A 20283-nucleotide genomic window follows, 5' to 3' on the forward strand; every position below is an offset into this window, starting at 1 on the left:
GCGCGCTGCCGCGGGTCACCGCACGGTGCCTGGAGCCCGGGGACCGCCAGCGAGTAACGGGGCGCCCCGAAGGGCAGCTGGGGAGATGAGAAAAAAGGGACGACGGGGCGCAAAGCCCCCGTAGCACTGAAGAACGCCCGACTCTGCTGCCCAAGCATCAAACGCAGCCGTCGGCTGCGGGAGGCAGAGGATTTTAAAGCGGGCTGCGAGCCTGCCCCCCCTAATCCCCCCCCCATCCGCCCCCTCGGCACGCAGGGAAGGCAAAGGAAAAAGTTGCGCTCTCCGGCCGCCCACGCCGGCGGCAGGACGGGAGCGGCGGCGGGACGGGCGCGGTACCTGTGCCGCCGATGCCCTGGCGGGCGGTCTCCAGGGGGAAGATGCCGGCGCACTTCTCCCGCTCCACCTGCCCGCCCAGGCACAGCTCGGAGATGATCTGCAGCGCCTTGTGGCACAGGCTGCCCACGCCGTCCTCCGCGGAGAAACTCATCTCTTCTGCCCCGGCCGGCCGCTCTAAGCCATGGCCGGTGCGGGACGGCTCCGCACCGGCACCGCACCGGAGCCGCACCGCACCGGCACCCGCGCAGCCTCCCGCGGGGAGCGGAGCGGGGCGGAGCGGAGCGGCAGCGGAGAGCGGCGGAGAGCGGCGGAGCGCCGGGTGCGGTGCGAGTGAAACCGCGCTCTCATCCGAAGAAGAAGTAGTGAAGGTTGGGGGGGGGGGGTGGAAACGCCAAAAAAAAAAAAAAAGGGGGGGGGGAGGAGGGAAAAAAAAAATCAAAAGAGGAAAAAAAAAAAAGCATCCACTTAGCAACGCCTTTTGTGCCTAGCGGGCTTCGGTAGGCGGCTTGGCCAATGGCAGCCTGGCGAAGGGGGGCGCAGGTGGCGGGGGGGCCCTTCGCATCCCTCGGGGAAAGTTTGCCTTCCCCGCCCCGCCGCCGGGTGAGGGGCGGCGGCGCCCGGGGGGAGCGCGGCGGGGCGGCGGCGGCGGCGCTCAGGGGCGCCGGGAGCTCAGGGGCGGGGGTGCTGCTGGCGGAGGCGGGTGGGGGGCCCCCACGAATCCCCCCCGCTTTCACCCGGGGGCTTGGGGGTCCTGTGGGGTTCTTTGGTCGCAGAAGGAAGAAGAAGAGTTTACTGAACACCCGGCCCCGTCGTTTTTCCCAGGACATCATTTCTTAGATGAGCCGGGCAGTGTAATCTTCTATACCGTCTGCTGAGCAACATCAGATAATTTCATTCACAAACAACAACAACAACAAAATAATAAAAAAAAAGATCTCCAAGACGCTTTTCAGCAGCAGAGTTATGAAACAGTTGACTTCGGCTGTTCCTCTAACTTGCAAAGGAGTTAGAGAAAGCTTGCAATTGTCTGGTGTATTTCCTCAAAAAGTTTTTTTTTTTCTTGTTTTTTTTTTTTTTTTCCTTTATTTATTTCTTCTTCTTTTAAGTTTGTTTATGGATAAAAAGTTCCCTGTACTGTGTGTGCTCGACACACATTGAGAAATCAGTACAGCATATGCTGCTAGTAGTTGTTTAAGTTACTGGCTGCATAGCAGAACAGGACTTTATGCTATTTGTTATTATACTTCCTGACATTCTGATTTTTTTTTTTATGTTTGTGAAGAAAAATGTTTCTACTTTGATGGCATATGTGTCTTTCAATACTTAATTCTAATTAGGCATAGTTGAAAGGAAGTCCGCTAGCAGATTGCTTAACAGCACTGCCTGTAGTCTACTGCTAGTATGGCTTGGTTTCATAAGCATGAGTGTACTGATGTGCTTTTTCCCCCGATTTCATTTTTTTTAATCTGTTACCTGAATATTGATAATTGTCTCTAACAAAATGCAAAGCTTAACATTTGAAAGCTTTATAACCATCAATAACTGTAAATTAAGAAATACTACAGAAATGTTTATCTAGGTTTAATTCAGAAATTCTGTACTTTGTATAGTATAGGTGCTTGTAAAAAAGAAAAGTTGCTTCTGAAAATGAGCCATTTGGCATTTTGAAGGCTCATGCATTTATGTATACTAATTCATTCACAGGTATTTTTCAAAATCTTAGGAAACCAATAGATTCTGTAGTACACAAACTATAACAGCTACAGAAATTATGTTCCTCAAAGCTTTTTCACACACATAGCAGGCATTTCAGAAATATCAGATGCTACTAAATACATCTTTCACTGCTCATGCATTTACTGAGACTAGCATTGTCAAAACTCTGTGTTATTGCTGCAAAATGTTCTGACAATTCCTAGAATGTTTGGACTCTTATTATAACTATTCAGGGCACAGAACTGAGGAGACCTATTTGAGCAGTCATTCAGCTTTCATAGGGAACTAAATCAGTATGATTATCTCATGAAAATAGGCTTGCTAGTAATAATAATAATAACAACAAAGTACATATTTTCATTATAGTGAAGGCAACTGGTACCTACTTCCAAACTTCAAAGTATGAGCATATTTACTGTTCATGTGACATTAACAGTGCTGTTCACAAAATTCTGTCATGCACCACCAACTAATAATTAAGTAGTCTGTTTATCTTTGAGACAAATTCATAATTCTAACAGAAGCTTACAGGAGATACACATACAGAATGATGAAGAAAGGGTCTTGACCAGAAATTGGTTTTAAAGAGAGTGAGGACTGCATTTAAAGCCAGAGAGCTAAGCTGCTCTATTTCTGAACTTGTCTACAGACTCTATGTGCCCATGGTTGTATCAGAGTTCATGAGTGAAATCTATCATCTAAGGTTACTGGCACTGTTGCCTTTGAATACAACTGAGTCAACATTTCACATGTAAATTAGCTTGCAACCCTGCTTATTCACTTATATAATGAGAGTTAGATACATTCTTACATTGTTTGCTTTTGCACACAAAAGCTTTGTTTCAGTGAAGATCATACCATCTTATTGCTGTTATCATTCATAGTATTGATAGGTACATACATAAGGAAAAGTTTATTCTATGTATTCTATGTATTCTATGTATTCTGTGTCAACATTGGTATATATGAACAATTTATGAAGACTGAGATTTTCAGATAGGTATCTGGAGCCAGATACCTCTCTTAGCCGTCCTAAGTACTTTTGAAAATGTTTTTATGTACACAGAAAGTACCAGCCACAGTCAGTAGTATGGCTGCATATTTATCCTAATCTTTAGTAAGTAGCATTGATTTAAACTCTGTTTCATCAACAATCTCTTTTTTCTCAGCCTTAGTACTATGAGATGAGTTTTAGTAGGAGATGAACGATTCTTCTCATGAGACACGACAGTCTTATCCTAAGTCATATCCAGAAATACCTTTTGTTGTTGGAGACAAGTTGTTCATGAAGGGAATTTTTCCCATCTGTATTGAGAAGTTTGGTTAAAAATGTGAATTCAGGTTAGAGATCATGCCATTTTTCTTCAACATGTTGTTTCAGTGGAAAACTTTTTTTTTTTTTTTTTTCTGCATCTGAAAGGACATACATGCTTGCTTTCTAGTTTCAGCTTCCAAAACTTGTATTTTTAATAGTCTGCCAGTTCTCAGGTGAATGCAATTGCATTGTGTGTCCTTGTGCCCACAAAGCCCAGTTATCTTATTTCCCATTTGGAAGTGCTCCCAGGCAGTCTCACCATGTGTAATTTGGTAAGACATGGTGGACTCATGCCTCATGGCTTCCATGATTGCACCAGACCATACCCACTTTTACTATGCTGACTGCTGGTCATTACAAAATGGCTTGACTGCTTTCTGGTGACTGACATTGACAAAGGAAAAATAATCAATTTTTTTTTACATTATTTCTGTATATTCACATCCCCATTTTGTCAATGAAATATCCAACTAATGGTCAAGGTATTATACTTTGGACTGGAATAAGATGGAAGAAACACCCAGTTTTGTAAGATGTATCCTTCAACAGACACTGTATAAGAATTCTGAAGTTTAGTCAGTATGGATAGCCTAAAGCCAGATATAGTTCAGATTTCTTACAGAACTAAACTCCACTGCTACGTGTAAGGCCACAATTTATCTAGTGTAAATGAGTGAAAAACTGGTAATTCACAAAGGAAAGATGGTCTAGTAAGTGTTGAGTGAGAGGTACTCTCCCTGCTGCAGGTGTCTGAAATTCAGCTAGGGTGGCAGTGTACGATGCCAAAGATGTCTGTCTGCAATAGAAAGTGGACTGTGACCGAATTTGTAGCTGTGCTTGTAAGTAGAGACTGGCCATGAGGGTACTGCTGGACATGGCCAACTAGAGACTCTGTAGATACAGCTGAATAGAACCATGGTTAGGCCTTGACTTGTGCACTTTTCACCAGCTGTCCTCTGTTTCTTGTACATCATGTACTTCTTTTCGTATACTCTGTATATTTCATTCAGAAAATGGTACCCTGATCTTAGCCGTTAGCTTCAAGTATTTCTGTATTTTCTTACCTCATCTGAGAATTTGGCCTTGGTTTCTTGATTTGGGATTCAGTGATGATACCAAAAAAGCAACAGAGTTGGGGAAAAAAGAAAAATTTCAGCTTTCAGCATTTAAGAGGCTACCAGTAGGGAAAAATAAAAATAAAAAAATATATATGTGAAGATACAGGTTACAAATATAATTTTTATTTGTAACAGTTACACGTACAAATTTTTCCTGATAGCATCTTTTTAAATTTTAAATCCCATATGTATAGAAAAATAAACTCTAAAACATTAAAGATGGCTGTACTTTTTCTTAATAGTTTTAACTGTCTAATTTTCAGTAACAAGCACCTTTCCCTGCTAATGTTAAAAAGAAAAAAAAAAAAAGCCAGCAGCAGGCATTATTACAGTTATGCAGAAATCCATGAGACAGTCAAAGAGGAATGTTTCTAACCTTCAAATTAGAGAGAAGGTACTGTAAGCTTTGTAGAGGTGCATGTAATAATAGACTGAAACATTATGTCAGATGGATATAAGAATGCTACTGTTCTTCTTTTTCATCCTAATTGAATGAAGATCAGATCATTTTTGTCACAACTAGGCCTCTGCTCAAAAAAAGTGCTCTACTAAAGTGAAAGTCTGGCACATGATTCCAACATAATAATTTCCTTCCTTGTTGTGATATGAAAAAGTAACTGCTTGGCATTGTTTTGTCATCAGAGCAAATATTGTACAAGGAGGGAGACAGCTTCAAGCTTTCTGAATATTCAAAACTGCCTGCTTGGAAGAGGACTGAGGCCTCATGGCTACAGCAGTGAAGGGCCTTGGGTGTGAGTTCCTACTTTGATCAGTCTTCAGGCTGTTCCTGTGAATTTGAGAGTGACTGCTAATTTTTATGAGCAGTTTCTCTTGACTAGTAATTTTTTCTATTATCCTTTATTTTATATATTATTATATATATATAATACATAGTAAGATATATATATTTATCCTACGTAAGTTTGAATACTTTGGAACAGGAACCCTATCAAGTTTCAAAAGTACTAAACAAAATATTAAATTTCCATTATTATAACATTCTTCTCAAATTTGCTCTTCTCACTTCTATCTTTTTCATAGTATCTAGCACAATGGAGCCCTAATCTGTGTGATTTTTTTCAACTTCTAATTCCCTATAAGTAAAAAACAATATGTAAACCTCTTCCTCCCCATTTGGCCCAACCATATGCTCCCTTGATTTTCAGAAATATTGAACAATAACTATGTTATTTTTCCACATAATCTGGTGAAGTTGATATTTAAGACTAAAAGACAAAAGAGTCCTACAGGACATATATAGGATGTGTACAGAATGTTGCTGATGCAACTCTGAGAGTCAGCAGCAAATAATGTTTGCAATTTTGTGGATTTATTATTATTGTTGTTGTTATTATTATTATTATTTCTGCAAAGCCTTAAGCATGTGGTATGGTCTTTTCTGTGAGTATCTGAGCAGAAGGAATAGCAAAGCTAAAGGGATCTGTAAACTAGCAGATCCCAAGAGACCACTCTGGCTATCTTGGGGAAGGGCTGTGTGGTCTGCATGCCATGTGCCTCATGTAAAGATATTAAGACCTACCTGCCCGATAATGTACAAAGGAACTGTGTAAGTTCATTGATTAATTATCATGAAATGAACATGTAAGTTGATGCCAGGGTGCATGAAGGGCAGGTAGCTTACTGAGGGTCATGGAATTGAGAGAAATAAGGTGTCCAGGCTGGGACATGGGCCCATGGGCAGGCCCAGCTGGGCTGATCCTCGGGCTGAGCATGGCAGGGCTGTGGGGAGCTGGTGGCTTGTGAAGGCTGGGGAACACTGAGGCCATGCAGCAGTCTCTCTGGGGCAGGTGCTTACGGCCCTTGCCTGACGTGGGGTAGAGGAGCCCTGGGGGAGCTGGGCAGGGACAGTTCGGCCCAGCAGTGCCCTGAGGGTCCTGTCAGTTGATATATTAATGGTGGTAATTAATAGTAGATGGAAGTAAGGAGTGCTTAGAAAACCTTATCTGGCTAATCTTCTGTCATAAATGAGTTGAAACGGTGGTTGAAGATGTGGTGTTTTGTGGTGAGGTGCTCCAGTCTGGTGACAGATACTGGAGCAAAGCAACAGTGACTCCTATTGTGTGATGGCTGATTATGCTTTGGCAGAGGTGACAGGAGTGATTTGGAGACAGTGCCCTCCTCTGATTTATTTATTTATTTATTATTTTTTTTTTCTTTCCCACCTACTTCTTAAAACAGAAGAAAGGCAAAGTCACACAAAAGCAATGTATTCAATGTATTTGAACAAGTGTGTAAGACACAGTGCCTTAAAAGGGCATATTATATCAACAGGTAGCATATTAGCAATCTTGCCTTTTCTTTTTCTTCCTTTCAGCTTCCCTTCTTTCTCTTAGTTTCAGTTATTGAGAAATGAATTTATGACTGGTACTAGACAGTTTTCTTCAGCTGTGGATAAGTCATGCTGGAATTGTGTTGTGATTTAGGAAGTAGATGGATCAAATAATTCAGAATAATTCCGAAAAGGACAATAGTTGCTTTTTTTTCTTTCTCAAAGACTTTTCAAAGTTTTTCCTCAAAGTCAGCTTCCTAAAAGTACTCTGTCTCTAATAATATAAGCTAGCCATAAGCCTTGGTGGAATAAGGTATGTTTCACTACTGGTGTGGTTCAAAGCAGCCAGATTTTGCTGATGAATTTAGGTCATTCATCTGCATCTAATGAATTGATGTTTCTCTGTGCCTTCTAGTGAAATGGCTATGAACATGCTCCTTATTGATTTCCAAAAGCTATTACCAAACTGAATCCAGCCAAAAGCAGTTTGTTTGATGATTATCATTTTTTGTTCTGGTTTTGTTCTCAGTACTTGATTGTTTCATGGCAAAGTTCCTTCTATAACAGCTACAAAGTTTGTTTCCAAAACATTTCATTGAAAAGTCTAATAAATTAAGGATTTTGTACCCCTTATTTTGTACCTCTGTCTCACTGTAACAAAGTTCAATCTTAGTGGAACTCAGTTCCAACTCCTCCTGGAATAATTTGTGGCTGTGCAATTACAGGAAAAAAGGAATACACTCTTTTACAACAATACATTAAGGTATCTTCTGTTTAAGCTAATTAGAATAAAATAGGTCAACTATTTATGAAATGAACACCTGTTCATCTGCACTATCAATAGCCACTGAACAAAATTATTATATATATATCAATCATTTAGTTCCACATAATAGAAACAAATACTACTGAGCATTGTCAAAAGAGTAAAGACACCAACTCTGCCTCCACATTCATTCATGATAAATGAGCCTCATTTCAGCATTTGTTGAGTAGCAGAAGACCTTTATCCTGTGGCATTGTCCTATTCCACTGTCATTATTTCTTAATTATCTCTATCATCACTAGTTTGGAGCTTGGTGTATGTTACTGGCCAAATTTAGCTTTGACTTAAGTGGGTACAATGCCATTTACTCCCAACAGAAATTATGTCCGTTTGTGTCAGGACTGAGCTTAATTCTCAGTTCTTAACCAGTAGTTCATGATTCATTTTCTTTGTTCACAGCAGATTCTGGAAAATGAACTCAGAAAACTAATTTTTACAATGAGAAGATGCCATTCAATGCACATCTCTGTATGAATCTCATGCTGCTATCTTCACCCTTTCCTTGCCACCTGCCCTGCTTGGGAAAAAAAGAGAGCTGCCCTCAAAAGATGTCTGATGTCCTACAAACCAGCTTTGAACACTTAGACATGCTTGTTGAAGAGCTGATGGTGGTAACACTCTTTAGCCATCTTCAACCAAATCTATCCCCAGAGGTAATTGAAAATTAATCAGATTCTTCCCACTGTGCTCAACTCTTTAGTACTTTAACAACTTAAAAACTGAGTAATACTTTGGCTAGACCATGACACCATAATAATGTGTATAACTGTAAAGTGATATATCATTCTGAGAGGATCTTCTTTCCCAACTGAATTATGGGAAATACATTCTGTTAGGCTTAGAGGGATGTTTTCAATTCTCTTATTTATTTATTTATTTTGTCATTTGAGAGAAAGGAGCTAATCTCTGGTAATTTTAATTGACACAACTTCAATTTTGTATAATCAGTCATTCCAGGGATTTCTTCCTTCCTAGCCCTTAATCAGCACTCTGCATTTAGTTTATAGTCAGGGGAATAAGCTAGAAACAATGCTCAAATACAATGTGTCAGCACCATGTAAAGACATGTCTGTGGAGCTTTTCTCACATATTTCAGTTAACAACTGGAGTGCAGTTGCTGCTCTCTGAAGAATTTTGTGGGGATGGGAACTGGCAGTGGGCATAGCTTCCCAGAAGGAATGGAAAGGAAACAGACAGAGCCATGGCATTGTTTCTTTTCTCCATCACTGACTTGCAAAATGGGCAGGACTGGTGCTCTGGAGAAGTGTGCTGCATGTCTTTGAACAGTTGTCATTTTCTTTTCACATGTGGCTGGAGGGAGTCAGATTTCCTTGTAGGCTCCTCATTATACAATATTTGCAAATGGCTTAAATAATGGTCTTGCAAATGGCTTAAATAAATGCCAGGAAAGCTGATTCCCTCCACCCCACCTCAAATTCTGGTTATCCATCATGGTTTAATTACCATAACACAAAGTATAATATTTACATATATCTTAATCTAGTGTGCAAGCATTGAGGAAACAGGCAGCAGCAGAATCTGCTTAGAGGTCACAGCTAATAATTATTTTGAAAGCTGTATCAGTGTTATTTTATTTTAAGTGCACTATATATATTCCATGCTTATGGAAAAGTGGAATTTTTCAGCTTGTTTCAATATGCTGTCATGTTGGCCCACCACCCTGGTAAGAGTCCTGTGATGCATACAGAGATGTAGGAATGGATCAGGGTATATAACAATATTCATATTAACAAACCAAGCATGTAAACCAACGTATTTCAAATGTAGCTGGATCATGAATGTTCTTATCAAGATTTCATATCAGTATTTCTAACTTGTCATTCAATTACTGTGAGCAGTGTTTGCCTAAATAAAGTCTGGTGAGGCACAAATAAACTTGAAGGGGTGGGAGAAGAGCCAAATATTCTTGCTAGTTATATATATATTTATATATATATATAAAGTATATGGTTCACTAACTTTCACAAGCAGCTTCATTTAACGTCTGGTCTCAGTGTCCGTAAAGGAAGATGTCAAAATATGCATTTCATTGACAAATTGCCTACCTGAGAAGGAACATGACAGAGCTGTAGAGGATGTTTTACCATTTCAAAACCACTTAAGAAAATCTATACATGCAAAATGTCCCTTCCACTTTTTTCTTTTTTTTTTCAGCATTAGTTGTCACAAATACTTTCTCTCTTAAAGATGTGAACTTTTCCCAAATTGTTTATAATTTGTGTACTGAAAGGAAAAAAGGAGCTGGTAAATGTCACAATAAAATTATATATTGATTATTAGAATTTGTCTTATATTAACTGACTGAAAACAAACTTCTGGGGTATTCTAATAGTAGCGTCCTCCCATTAACTGTACAACTCAAGAATCAAGGCACAGTTTTAGGGTTAGAATCACTGCCAAATAATTGTGAACACTGCGTGTTTAGCACTCCTTTCTTAAACAGTGAGTTTCTGAGAAATAAATTTCTCCTCCCAGTAAAGGTGAAAATATGGCCAAACTCTCCTCTACAGCTAATCACTAGAAAGAAACTGCAAAGAATCCAGTTGTAGATCTGGTTATGAGACTACTCCTATTCAGGTTTTGATCAGTTTTGAGGGTTTTGCTTTGTTTCAGGGCAGCATAAAAGCTTATTTATTTATTTATTTATTTATTTATTTACTCTTTCTTTGTAATGCATAAACATTTTATGGTTATTGTACCAGTCCATTAGTCAAAGATCAGCTAGAAATCAGGTGATGAGAGTTTAAGACCTAGGCCTATAAAAGAAGATTTCAGAAGAATTTATGGTTAGGATTCATCTCATCTACATTTAAATATCTACATTGTAGAAGTATATATCTGATCTGGTCATCCATTTATAGCTTTTGTGTAGTGTATTGTGATTTATCTGAGCCCTCTTGTTTGCCTTAAGATGAGATAAATTCTTCACTTGGAATAACTGTTCTCCATTGAGTATGAAAGTATGATCAGCTCAGGATGGGCACAAGAATTCCACTCTAACTCTGGACTCTAAGTCCAATGATGTCGTTCAGAATTTCGTCTTCTAAGAAAAATGGTACCCCTAGAAAGTGTTAAGATATTGTAGTACACCATACAACTATAGAACCAAGAATTTCCATAGGAAAGCAACTTGTTTTCACTAACCTCCCAGTTCCCCACTGAGTGTGATCCAATGTGGGTGCTTGGATTTGTTATCTGATGAACAACACCCATGACAAAAGACACATGCCAAAATAATTCTGAGATCCCCTTGCACAACCTCCTCCTGCACCTGCTCATTTTCTTGGAAGCCAGAGCCCTTTCACTGATGTCCTGCACACGGTGTCTGTTTTGGCACATTGTCATGGAAAGGCAAGAGAATAGCTGCTGGGTGGTAGGGCTATAGTAAGACAGACTTAGGAATCAATTTATGTTATCCCTGCCTGGCTTCTGTTCTGCAGCATACATGCCTCAGTTCTGGTGTGATTGGGACTTAAACGAATATGCATTGTGTATCATAAAAGAGCTTTGGAACTAGATTATTAAGTACTGTTATAGTATTTGCTTATTACCTATATGAATGCGAGGAAGCAGACACTGTTTTCTATGTCACTTGAGTAATCTAATGTAGGAGTAAACATGCTCTGATACATCTATCATACAGGAGCAGGGTTTGGTCTCTTACAAAATGGGACTGAGACTGCATACTTTCTAAAGTTCCCTGGCAACGACCAGCTGTCCTCACAATGAACAGTTCCCGTGCAAGTCTCATGAGCCTGATAATTAAAAGCAATAAACAGATTTCCTGCACATGCATAGGCACCTGTGGGCAGTACATGGTAAAATTGGCTGCTCTGAGGTATGTTGACAACACCCTGGTAATTACAGTGGTTGCTCACTAAGTGGAACTACTTTTATTTTGTGAGTCTATGCTTTCCCTCAAACCACATATTCCAGGTGCTACATGGCAGTGTGTTAGAGCAATTGGGAAGAACCAGAAATTCCTTAGTCTGCTCAATTGCCTGAATGGCAGCAGAGTTTGGACTGATGATGAGAATCTTACCCACAAAGCATATCCATGGATGTAGCTTACCATATCTGCGTGGCTATGTGAAACTATGATGAATATATGAAGAGTATATACATCCCTTTAATTTGTAAATCTGTTCAAAGAAGAAGCTGGAATAAGCTGGGCTGGAGAAGGCTTAATAGCTTAATAAAAGAACAAAATAAATGTGTGTGTCTGTACATATTTGTAAATACATTTTTCTATATGTTATACATGTTACATATGAGGAACAAACCCAAGTAGTAATTGTCTTTGTAACAATTTATTGAACCTACTATAAAACTTAAGGAAAACTCGCAATGCAGAACATTTACATGATAAAAAAATCTGGTGAAAATAAAAGGCAAAACAGAAGAAATATGCATAAATATGAGTTGTAGTCAGTCAGATATTTGACTGCTGAGAATTATGAAACAAAAGAGGTTCTTCAGGGCAACAGAAGGAAAACATTTGAAAAGATAGAAGCATAGAAAATGTAGAAAATGAAAGATAAATGAATGCATCAAGTTATTCCCGCTCTGAGTACTTAAAACAACAACAACAAAACAAAACAAAACAAACAAACAAACAAACAAAAAACCACCACCAAAATAAGCAATAAACATTGCTTAAAAGTTAATAAGAAGACAGGAAATAAAGAAGAATAGCAAGCTAGAATGGGAGGCTAAACTGACATCAATAAATTAGTGAACGGTGTATTGAGCAGAGAGAGAATTAGTGTAGTGAATTTGGCTGATGAAGTTCAGAGGCACTTAATTTTGATTCATGATCTAGTGATATGATGGATTTATTACAGTATGGTGGAGAGAATTTGGGGTTACCTTCTGTTGGCAGGGAATCTCTAGCTCATCCCTTTTGTTTAGTAGTACTTGACAACACACTCTTACCAAAGCTTAGTAAACAGTATGCTGAGGAAACATCCTAATTTGGTGTTTTTATCAATCTCAGTAAACAAATTTGCATGTCCTGTGTCTGGGAGCAATGATAGACCATTTCAGAAATGACTTGGTTCCTTAGAAACACAGGCTGGGAATTCATGTCTAGACTATTCCAATAAAACAATGTGCATACCATTATTTATTTATTTGTTTTTGAGCAAGTTTTTATGATAATTAAAATACTATACAAAATTATGCATTCAACACCTTTAAAAATGAATAATACAACACTTTAAAGTAATAGTTCTCTTTAATCTCAGTTGAGTAGAACCATGATGGTTCATGGCTACTCAGAAGCTTGTTGAACAGTAAGAATTCAGTTAGCATGCAAGATGGCCATCTCACTTTAACTGTTGTAGACATATTTAATATGTAAATAACATGAATATGTAAGTGGTTTCTTGGTGTGCAAATTTCAACCACCTGATGCTTATATTTCTCTGATTTATTATTGTCCTATAACAGCACAACAATTCTGAAGTTGCCTGCATAACTGACAACATTATACAATACCCACTTAGGAGCAATCCAAAGCCACTTGAACTAATGAAAAGATTCATATTGACTTCCAGGTGTTCTAGAGCTAACTCTCAAGAGTCTGTTACTGAACAAATTCACTGGATTTCTGCTGTTATATAATCTAAGATTATAAGATTATTTTTTTTTTCCCAAGAAAATCTGCATAAGAAAGAACAAACACAACATGCTTATAATAAATATATGTATATACACATATGCATAATATACTTACCTATGAATCAGTAAATTTGCATTAAGATCCTTCATATATCAATACATTTATATAATTTATTAATGTGCAACTGTCTAAATATGTTTTGCAGGCATTATATCTTTAGGTACTAAATAATTAATCACTTCATCTTACTTTTCAGTAGAGGGCACTCAGAACAAATCATAGATCAAAATAATGTATAAAAGACACTAACCATAATGCAGGATATTCATTGTGTCTTAACACAAAAAAACACTGTGTCTTAAGCAAGGCTGCTATGTATTTACATCTGTTTCAAATGTAAAGCAACTATATTAAAAGATAAACTTAAGAAAACTTGAGCTGTCTCTTTTGCACATTCTTACGTATTTCACAGCATGATGTAAGTAAGCTATTAAACTTTGAGAAAAAGCGGTTTGTTCATTTTTATGGATTAACTAGCCAGGGTCTAATAAAATATTTAACAACTTTTTAATGAACTAAGCCTGTCCTTTCTTGCCAGACATAATGAATAGTGTGTATAGGTCTTGGCAATAGAAATTATTTCCTTTTTTTGGTACAGATCATTTAAAATATGCAAAGTAGAAAACATTCAGGCTTTTCCCCCCTCCCCTCCTCCCTCCCCCCCAAAAAAAAGGAAAAGAAGGAAAGGAGAGGAAAATAATTTGTGAATAAGAATAATGTCCCGATTCCTTTCTGTTTTCATTTAACTTTTATGCCAATATAACTCCAATGAATGCAGCTATCACACCATTATAAAAAGATTAATGCAGTGTGTATGTGGACAAGCAATTTGATTATATTACATTTCATAAGGAAATACAGCAGATTCAAATGAGCTTTTATAAAAATGCTAATATTTTAAATAATATTCAAGAAAAGAATCAACCTTTGTCACTTAGAAGACATTTCCAAATGGAAGTGAAATGTAACAAACTTAAGAAATGAAAACTTTTAATGCCTTTCATACAGTTGTTATATAAGAGCTCTATTTTGTTCCATAAATATAAAATAGAAGCTATTTTTCTTTCTTTTATTTTTTTTTAAATAATATTTATTTTACCTTACAAATATCTGAACTTTGAATAGGTATCTGTATTTGATACAGTGAATACTTTGTGAATTAATGTTTGTTAACCTGAGCCCATAACCCTTGTACACACAAGTTCCATAAAAACATGGTTTAGTTATTTTTTGTGCAGGAATGGCTTTTTTTTTTCTTTCTTGGAGACTAATTTCTATTATCTATCATGTCCAGACTAAATTTAGAAAATGGTTTATTTATTTAGAAATAAACATCAGTCACAGACATTTAATTATTGCTTCAAGTGGTTGTTTTATACCATTTTATATGTTTTCTATCCTCGTGGAATGCTAAAACTGCTACAGTTTACCTACAGAAGAGATACATGAAATGAAACTCTCTGATACTTTTCCAAAAGTGCATTTCAAGTTTGACCTGCTGGAGGTGCAGGAAATTCTATCTGCATGTTAATTCCTTATTGGGAATGACTTAAAAATTGTCCTAGCTAAGGTGAATCTACTTTCACTGCTTTCAGGACTCAGTGGCCTGACTTTAGCTTTAGAAGGTTGGAGTTTATTTTGCCATGTAATGCACCTCACTAATAACTGCAGTACTTCTGCTATTCTAGTGATAAATTTCTATTAAATCAGCACTGTTAACCAAGTGGAACAGGCACCAGTTCTTTGGGACTAGCTACGAGGTATTAGCAGAAAAATTGCAAACTCATTTTATTTCTGAACTAAACTGGCACCAGAATATGAAGCTACTCCTGTAAAGGTGAAAAGCTAGAAAGATAATCTACCGTACTGCTAACTCTAAAGGTTCAGCCAGTGCTGTATCACTGTGTGACATAACTCAAGGCTTTTCGTTTTTAAAATGTGTAACCCTGGTGATTTAGATATTGACTTTAAAGTTCTTCCTAGAAGAAAGTTTATTATATTATCTCTCCTTCATGTCAGAAAAGTATATACTGTGAAATTAAAGTAACATACCATTTCTCAAAAAGAAAAGAAAAAAAAAAAAAAGGAAAGGAAACTAATCTGTGCTCTAGCTTTACAGCTTTATTGAGGAAAAAAAAAATTAATCACAAAGTCATTTAAGTGTGTTTTATAAATATACATGTTATATTTGAGGAAGACTACAAGCCAAGAAAAAATATATGTATTTGGTTATGCTCTTTGAAATATGTATATGTGTATATATATATTTATCATACAGTATGTTTCATGAACTGCATACTGCTAGTATTTTAAACTCCCATAATGATGCTTCTGAATGTTTCAGAAACTCACATATTGAAATGAATATAGAAGCATTAAGCATTAATGGTTCTATCTTGCATAAAAGGAACTTACATTATAAATTTAGACAACAAGCAATGCCCACAGAAGGTGCATCTACAGTTGTTTTTCTTTCAGATCAGGAATTCAGCTCCAGTTGTTCCCTTTTTCTATGTTTCAGTTCATATCTTGGGGTGGTCTCAGAACTCTGAATTGGATTCATTTCCACAGAAACAAAGCTAGAAGAAGAGATCCAGGAGTGTGCTCAACATGCTCCATCGATAAGTACTCATTAATCATTCATCCATCAGGGGGCCAGATTAAACCTCCTGAAAAATGTGATGTGGATATTTGGTTCTCAGCACCAATGGTTGCACTCTGTGAGCCTCTCCTATTGTGCTGCACTACTTGTTAATACAGGCAGTGCTGAATCAACCCCGAATCTATATATTTCAACCATCTTAAAAATTCTCATTAGTATATCTTCGTCCATAAACTATGCAGAAACGGTTTATCACAGGCATTTGAAAGCTGAAATTTGGGCTGTGTTGGTTGATTTAAAATGTGTATTCAGATCAGATGGTAAAATTCATATCCTGATTAACTGAGGATGGGATTGGAATATCTGTGTTTGTAAATTCACAGTTTGTTTTCCACAGATATTCTCCAGTGGTCACTTAAAGTTTAATGTATTTCTGCCAAAAAGCAAGTTTGCTGTAATAGTCCAACAAAGATTCATGATTATAAGAACTGTGAAGGCAAATTAATCTTCTTAGAAATGGTTTTACACTCTCCTTGGGACTAATTTGGTCTGCATACCTTTTCAGAAACAAAAAAAAACATTTTTTTTGGACTGTTTTAATAAACATTTACGTTAAAATATTAATAACCACAAGAAAAGTGATTATTTTTACTTGCAAAATAAAATGTTAATGATGGCTGAAGGAATCATTGTCCTTTTGCATAATGGCATGCACTGTAGCCACACAATAAAATACAAAATGAGAAATATTTTATCTATTTTTTTTTCTAACACATTTTACACTATAGAAAATATTTTTTAAAATGTCTATTCCTATTTAACTTCATATGTCATTGCCCTCATCCAACCATAGCCGTTAACTGCCTTATGTGTATTTTTCTATTTAGATGCCATACTCACTTAGATAAATGAATAAAAGTGTGAACGCAGAAGAAATGGTAACTGCCTGTTTGCATTAAACATTTTCCACATGTGCACACACTCTGATGGATGACTCAAAAGCCTGGGATTTTCAGGCCTCACAATGAATCATAGAAGTTTCACATGACATTCATATATATTTTTTTAAGAATTTAAATTAAATTAAATTAAAAGATAGCATGAGAAGACTAAAGACTTTGCATTGCAAATATATCTACATGACGTTTTGTTGCTGGGTCTCTGTGTAGGTACAGCAATTCACCAGAACAAGTCATTTGCAGAACCATGTTTTTTTCACTGTTAAAGAAAAAACAAACAAACAAACAAAAAAAACAACAGGAAAAACAAACAAACAAACAAACAAACAAAAAGGTGATCTTTTTACACAATCTGTGTTCAGAATATAACCATATTAAGTGATTTAGAGACATAATGGCTCAATTTATCAATGGTAAGCATAAAGCAGAACAAACACCAAGCTGTATCAAATCAGTCAAGTATTAGTCCAACACCCTTTATTTCCTAGTGTTCAGATGAATTTTCATAACACCAGCATTTGCTGACATGCCTCAGGAAAATTCATGGCTTAAGTTCTTGTGCAATGAATGAATATGTCCATTATTCATATAAATAATTTTTAATCCTGTATTTTATAATTTTATTTAGAGCTTGCCTTGAAATAATACTTTCTGGAAGAAAGGCTTTTTACCCTTCCTATCAGTCACAAACATTGTATTTCAGATCAGATATATCCCAATAAATGCTTTTAGCATAAAGTCTCTCTGACGGTTACATGGGAAGCTAGTTGTCCTGTTTCATAATTTTAAGAAATAAATTAGAATAACATTGGTCCTAGAATGGGTTATCATTTTTTTTTCCAGGCTCTGGAGAAGAGAGAAGGGGCTTCAGCTTATCTTTGCAGCTCCAGAGCAGATATTAAGCACTTGTAGTCTTTCCTACATTTGAGTTATGTCTGAATGCACTGTTACATTTTACGTACCTTTATTGCCATAAATCCCTGAAAACATTTTAGCAGGGAGGAAAAAAAAAAAAAAAGCAGCATTCTTTTGTGCATACTCATATTAGTCTAATGATGCCAGTACTGGCATGATAAGGATAACAAAAGAATACAGTCACAAGGCTGTCATGCTGCTTAATACTTGTGTCCATCTGGCTCCATATCTATTTTCTGACTGCAGCCAATATTTGATGCTTTGGGAAAGAGTACAGGAAACATGACAAGAGCAGAATGATCATTCTCAGCTTCTTACCAACTTCCTGGTTTAAAGTTCGCTTCTAGCTTACTGTGTTATAGATACCAAAGGACCTAACCCTCCTGAATTTTTGTCAGGGCTCTCTCAGCCAGTAGCTCCATGCTTCTGATTTAAAAATTTATTATTATTATTATTATTATTATTATTATTATTATTATTATTTATAATAACAACAACAACAAATATTAAAGATCTTTCTCTCTGGAAGATCATGTTTTAGGAATCCAATCAAAATCTTTATTGTGTGCCTTTTTTCATATATTTCATAAAACTATTGAAGCAGTGTGATCCATCCTTTTATTGGTGCAGATTCCTATGCAGAGCAAGGTAACACTAGCCCTGTGTACCCATGTTGCAGCAGGTACTTTGAATTGCAGTATGGTGACATAGTGCAAACTCACCTTCAGTGCTGATTTCAACTTGCTGAAGTTCAAATCAGCTTTGAAGATTTCAAAGCTGAATGGTGGATGGGAGAAAATGAATCATGAGCATCCGTTGTGCCAGTTTTGCTGGGGGCTGGAGAAAATAAAACAATAGTTTTCATAAAAAAGACTGGAGTGAATAACTATTCACTATCATGTCTAAAACAATTTCAACAAGATGTGCCAGAGCTCACCTATCATGTCTACTTCTGAAAAATGCAGTCAAAATGACTTCTATTAGCTCTGGTTTGATGAGGTAATTAGATTATTATGCACACAGGTGAGATATCATGAGATTTTCCTTTTACAGAAAATAGAAGGATTTTCTATGATTTCCTAAATTTGTTATTCTTTTTGACAGAGGAACAAAGTGATATACTTAAATGAATCAAAACTGGAGTATGTACTTCCATGCAAAATACTTGTTATTCATAATGTCAGATGGATGCAATCCTGATCAGGCTGCAGAAAAAATGAGGTGACAATGTTGTGCAGGTCTGTGGTTTAGACCACGTTATAGATGTGAGACTGCCTTCTTAACTAGGCAGTGCCAGTAAGGAGGTTAAATTTCCCTAGTGTCAGGACTAGAAAGTTTGAAGAGATTTTGCTTTTGTAATTAGCTTGTTATGTTATGTGGAACAGCCAGCTGCATCAATATTGCCTTCCTCCAATATTTTCTGAAACGTAGATATTTACGGGAGTCTCCTTAAAACACTTTAAAGTTAAGATTCCTTTCAGATCCCTCTCCATTGAAGAAGATACTATTTCTATGAAAGTGACCCATAATACAGAAACATCAAACAAGGGGAAAATAAGGGTTTTCCTTGTAATCATTGTGGGCATATGGCATTATTTAATTTAGGAATTTTGCTCTTGATATGTTCCCCTTTTTCTGTTATAAATGTAACTCAGACACCAAGTCCAGGACTGTTGATGCTTCTCTGTAGGCCAAGCCTACAGAATTGATATAATGAGCACTGCAATGATTAAGTAGATTGGGCTCCACATGAAAAATGTTGTTAACAAGGAGACAACAATAACCAGAAGACTGGCAGACACTAGCCATCTCTGGCAGACTGCATCAGTGCAATCAAATGAGTGGTTTTCCAGGGCTTCTTATTCTCCAATTGTTATACCAATTTCTCCATTTTGGTGATGTAGCTGGTGAATTATCTCCTCGACCATTTTTTTGGAACAAAGAACGAATTATGAAAGGGACTTTGCAGCTGAAGAAAATTCTGATGGGGACTAGCAACAGTCATCATATGAACTCTTTGGCTATCTAGCTTAATAAATACTATTTAAGCAAAATAATTTGGCAAAATAAATAAATAAATGAACAAATAGCTAATTGTCACTGGGTGGCCAGAATAGAACATTTTTATAGTACTCCAGCTACAGAACAAACATCATACTGCAGTGAATAATCCAGTTATGAACATACAATACAGACCAAGTAAGATGTATGTCAATCCAGGTAAAAGTCTAACCCTGTCTTCTCATTTTTGAAAGGCATTATGGTGTTATATGCCAGGAACACTGACTGCACTCAACTTTGAGAGCAGTTCCAGGGAGTTCAGCAGAGACATTGATGCCGTGTTATTTACACCTCTGACTTGGGACTAGGACTGCCTATTCCAGGGTGCTAAGTTTAAACCTAGAGCTGTGCAATATTTGCCCCAAATCTAAGTCTGTCCAGATACACTATCTGCTAAATAACACTATGAAATCCATCTATTGCTCACCAGCAGTAAAGTCT

The 20283-nt window shown here is 37.1% G+C and overlaps 1 protein-coding gene across 2 annotated transcripts in view; it reads right to left on the reverse strand.

The window, feature by feature from the left end:
* Nucleotides 1–487, reverse strand: part of SYT10 (synaptotagmin 10) — a gene marked incomplete at both ends in the record, with an annotated part of 33882 nt that extends 33395 nt beyond the window's left edge. The window contains one exon of one of the 2 annotated variants that reach the window (XM_084291358.1): nt 352–487. In XM_084291358.1, coding sequence (XP_084147484.1) covers nt 352–487 — 136 coding nt within the window. Of the gene's footprint in view, nt 1–336 lie in introns of both variants that reach the window. The other variant, XM_084291357.1, reaches the window with a different exon arrangement.
* Between the last annotated feature and the right edge of the window lie 19796 nt (nt 488–20283).

This window comes from Netta rufina, assembly GCF_964035555.1.
Source record: "Netta rufina genome assembly, chromosome: 1".
In the NCBI taxonomy this organism is placed as follows: domain Eukaryota; kingdom Metazoa; phylum Chordata; class Aves; order Anseriformes; family Anatidae; genus Netta; species Netta rufina.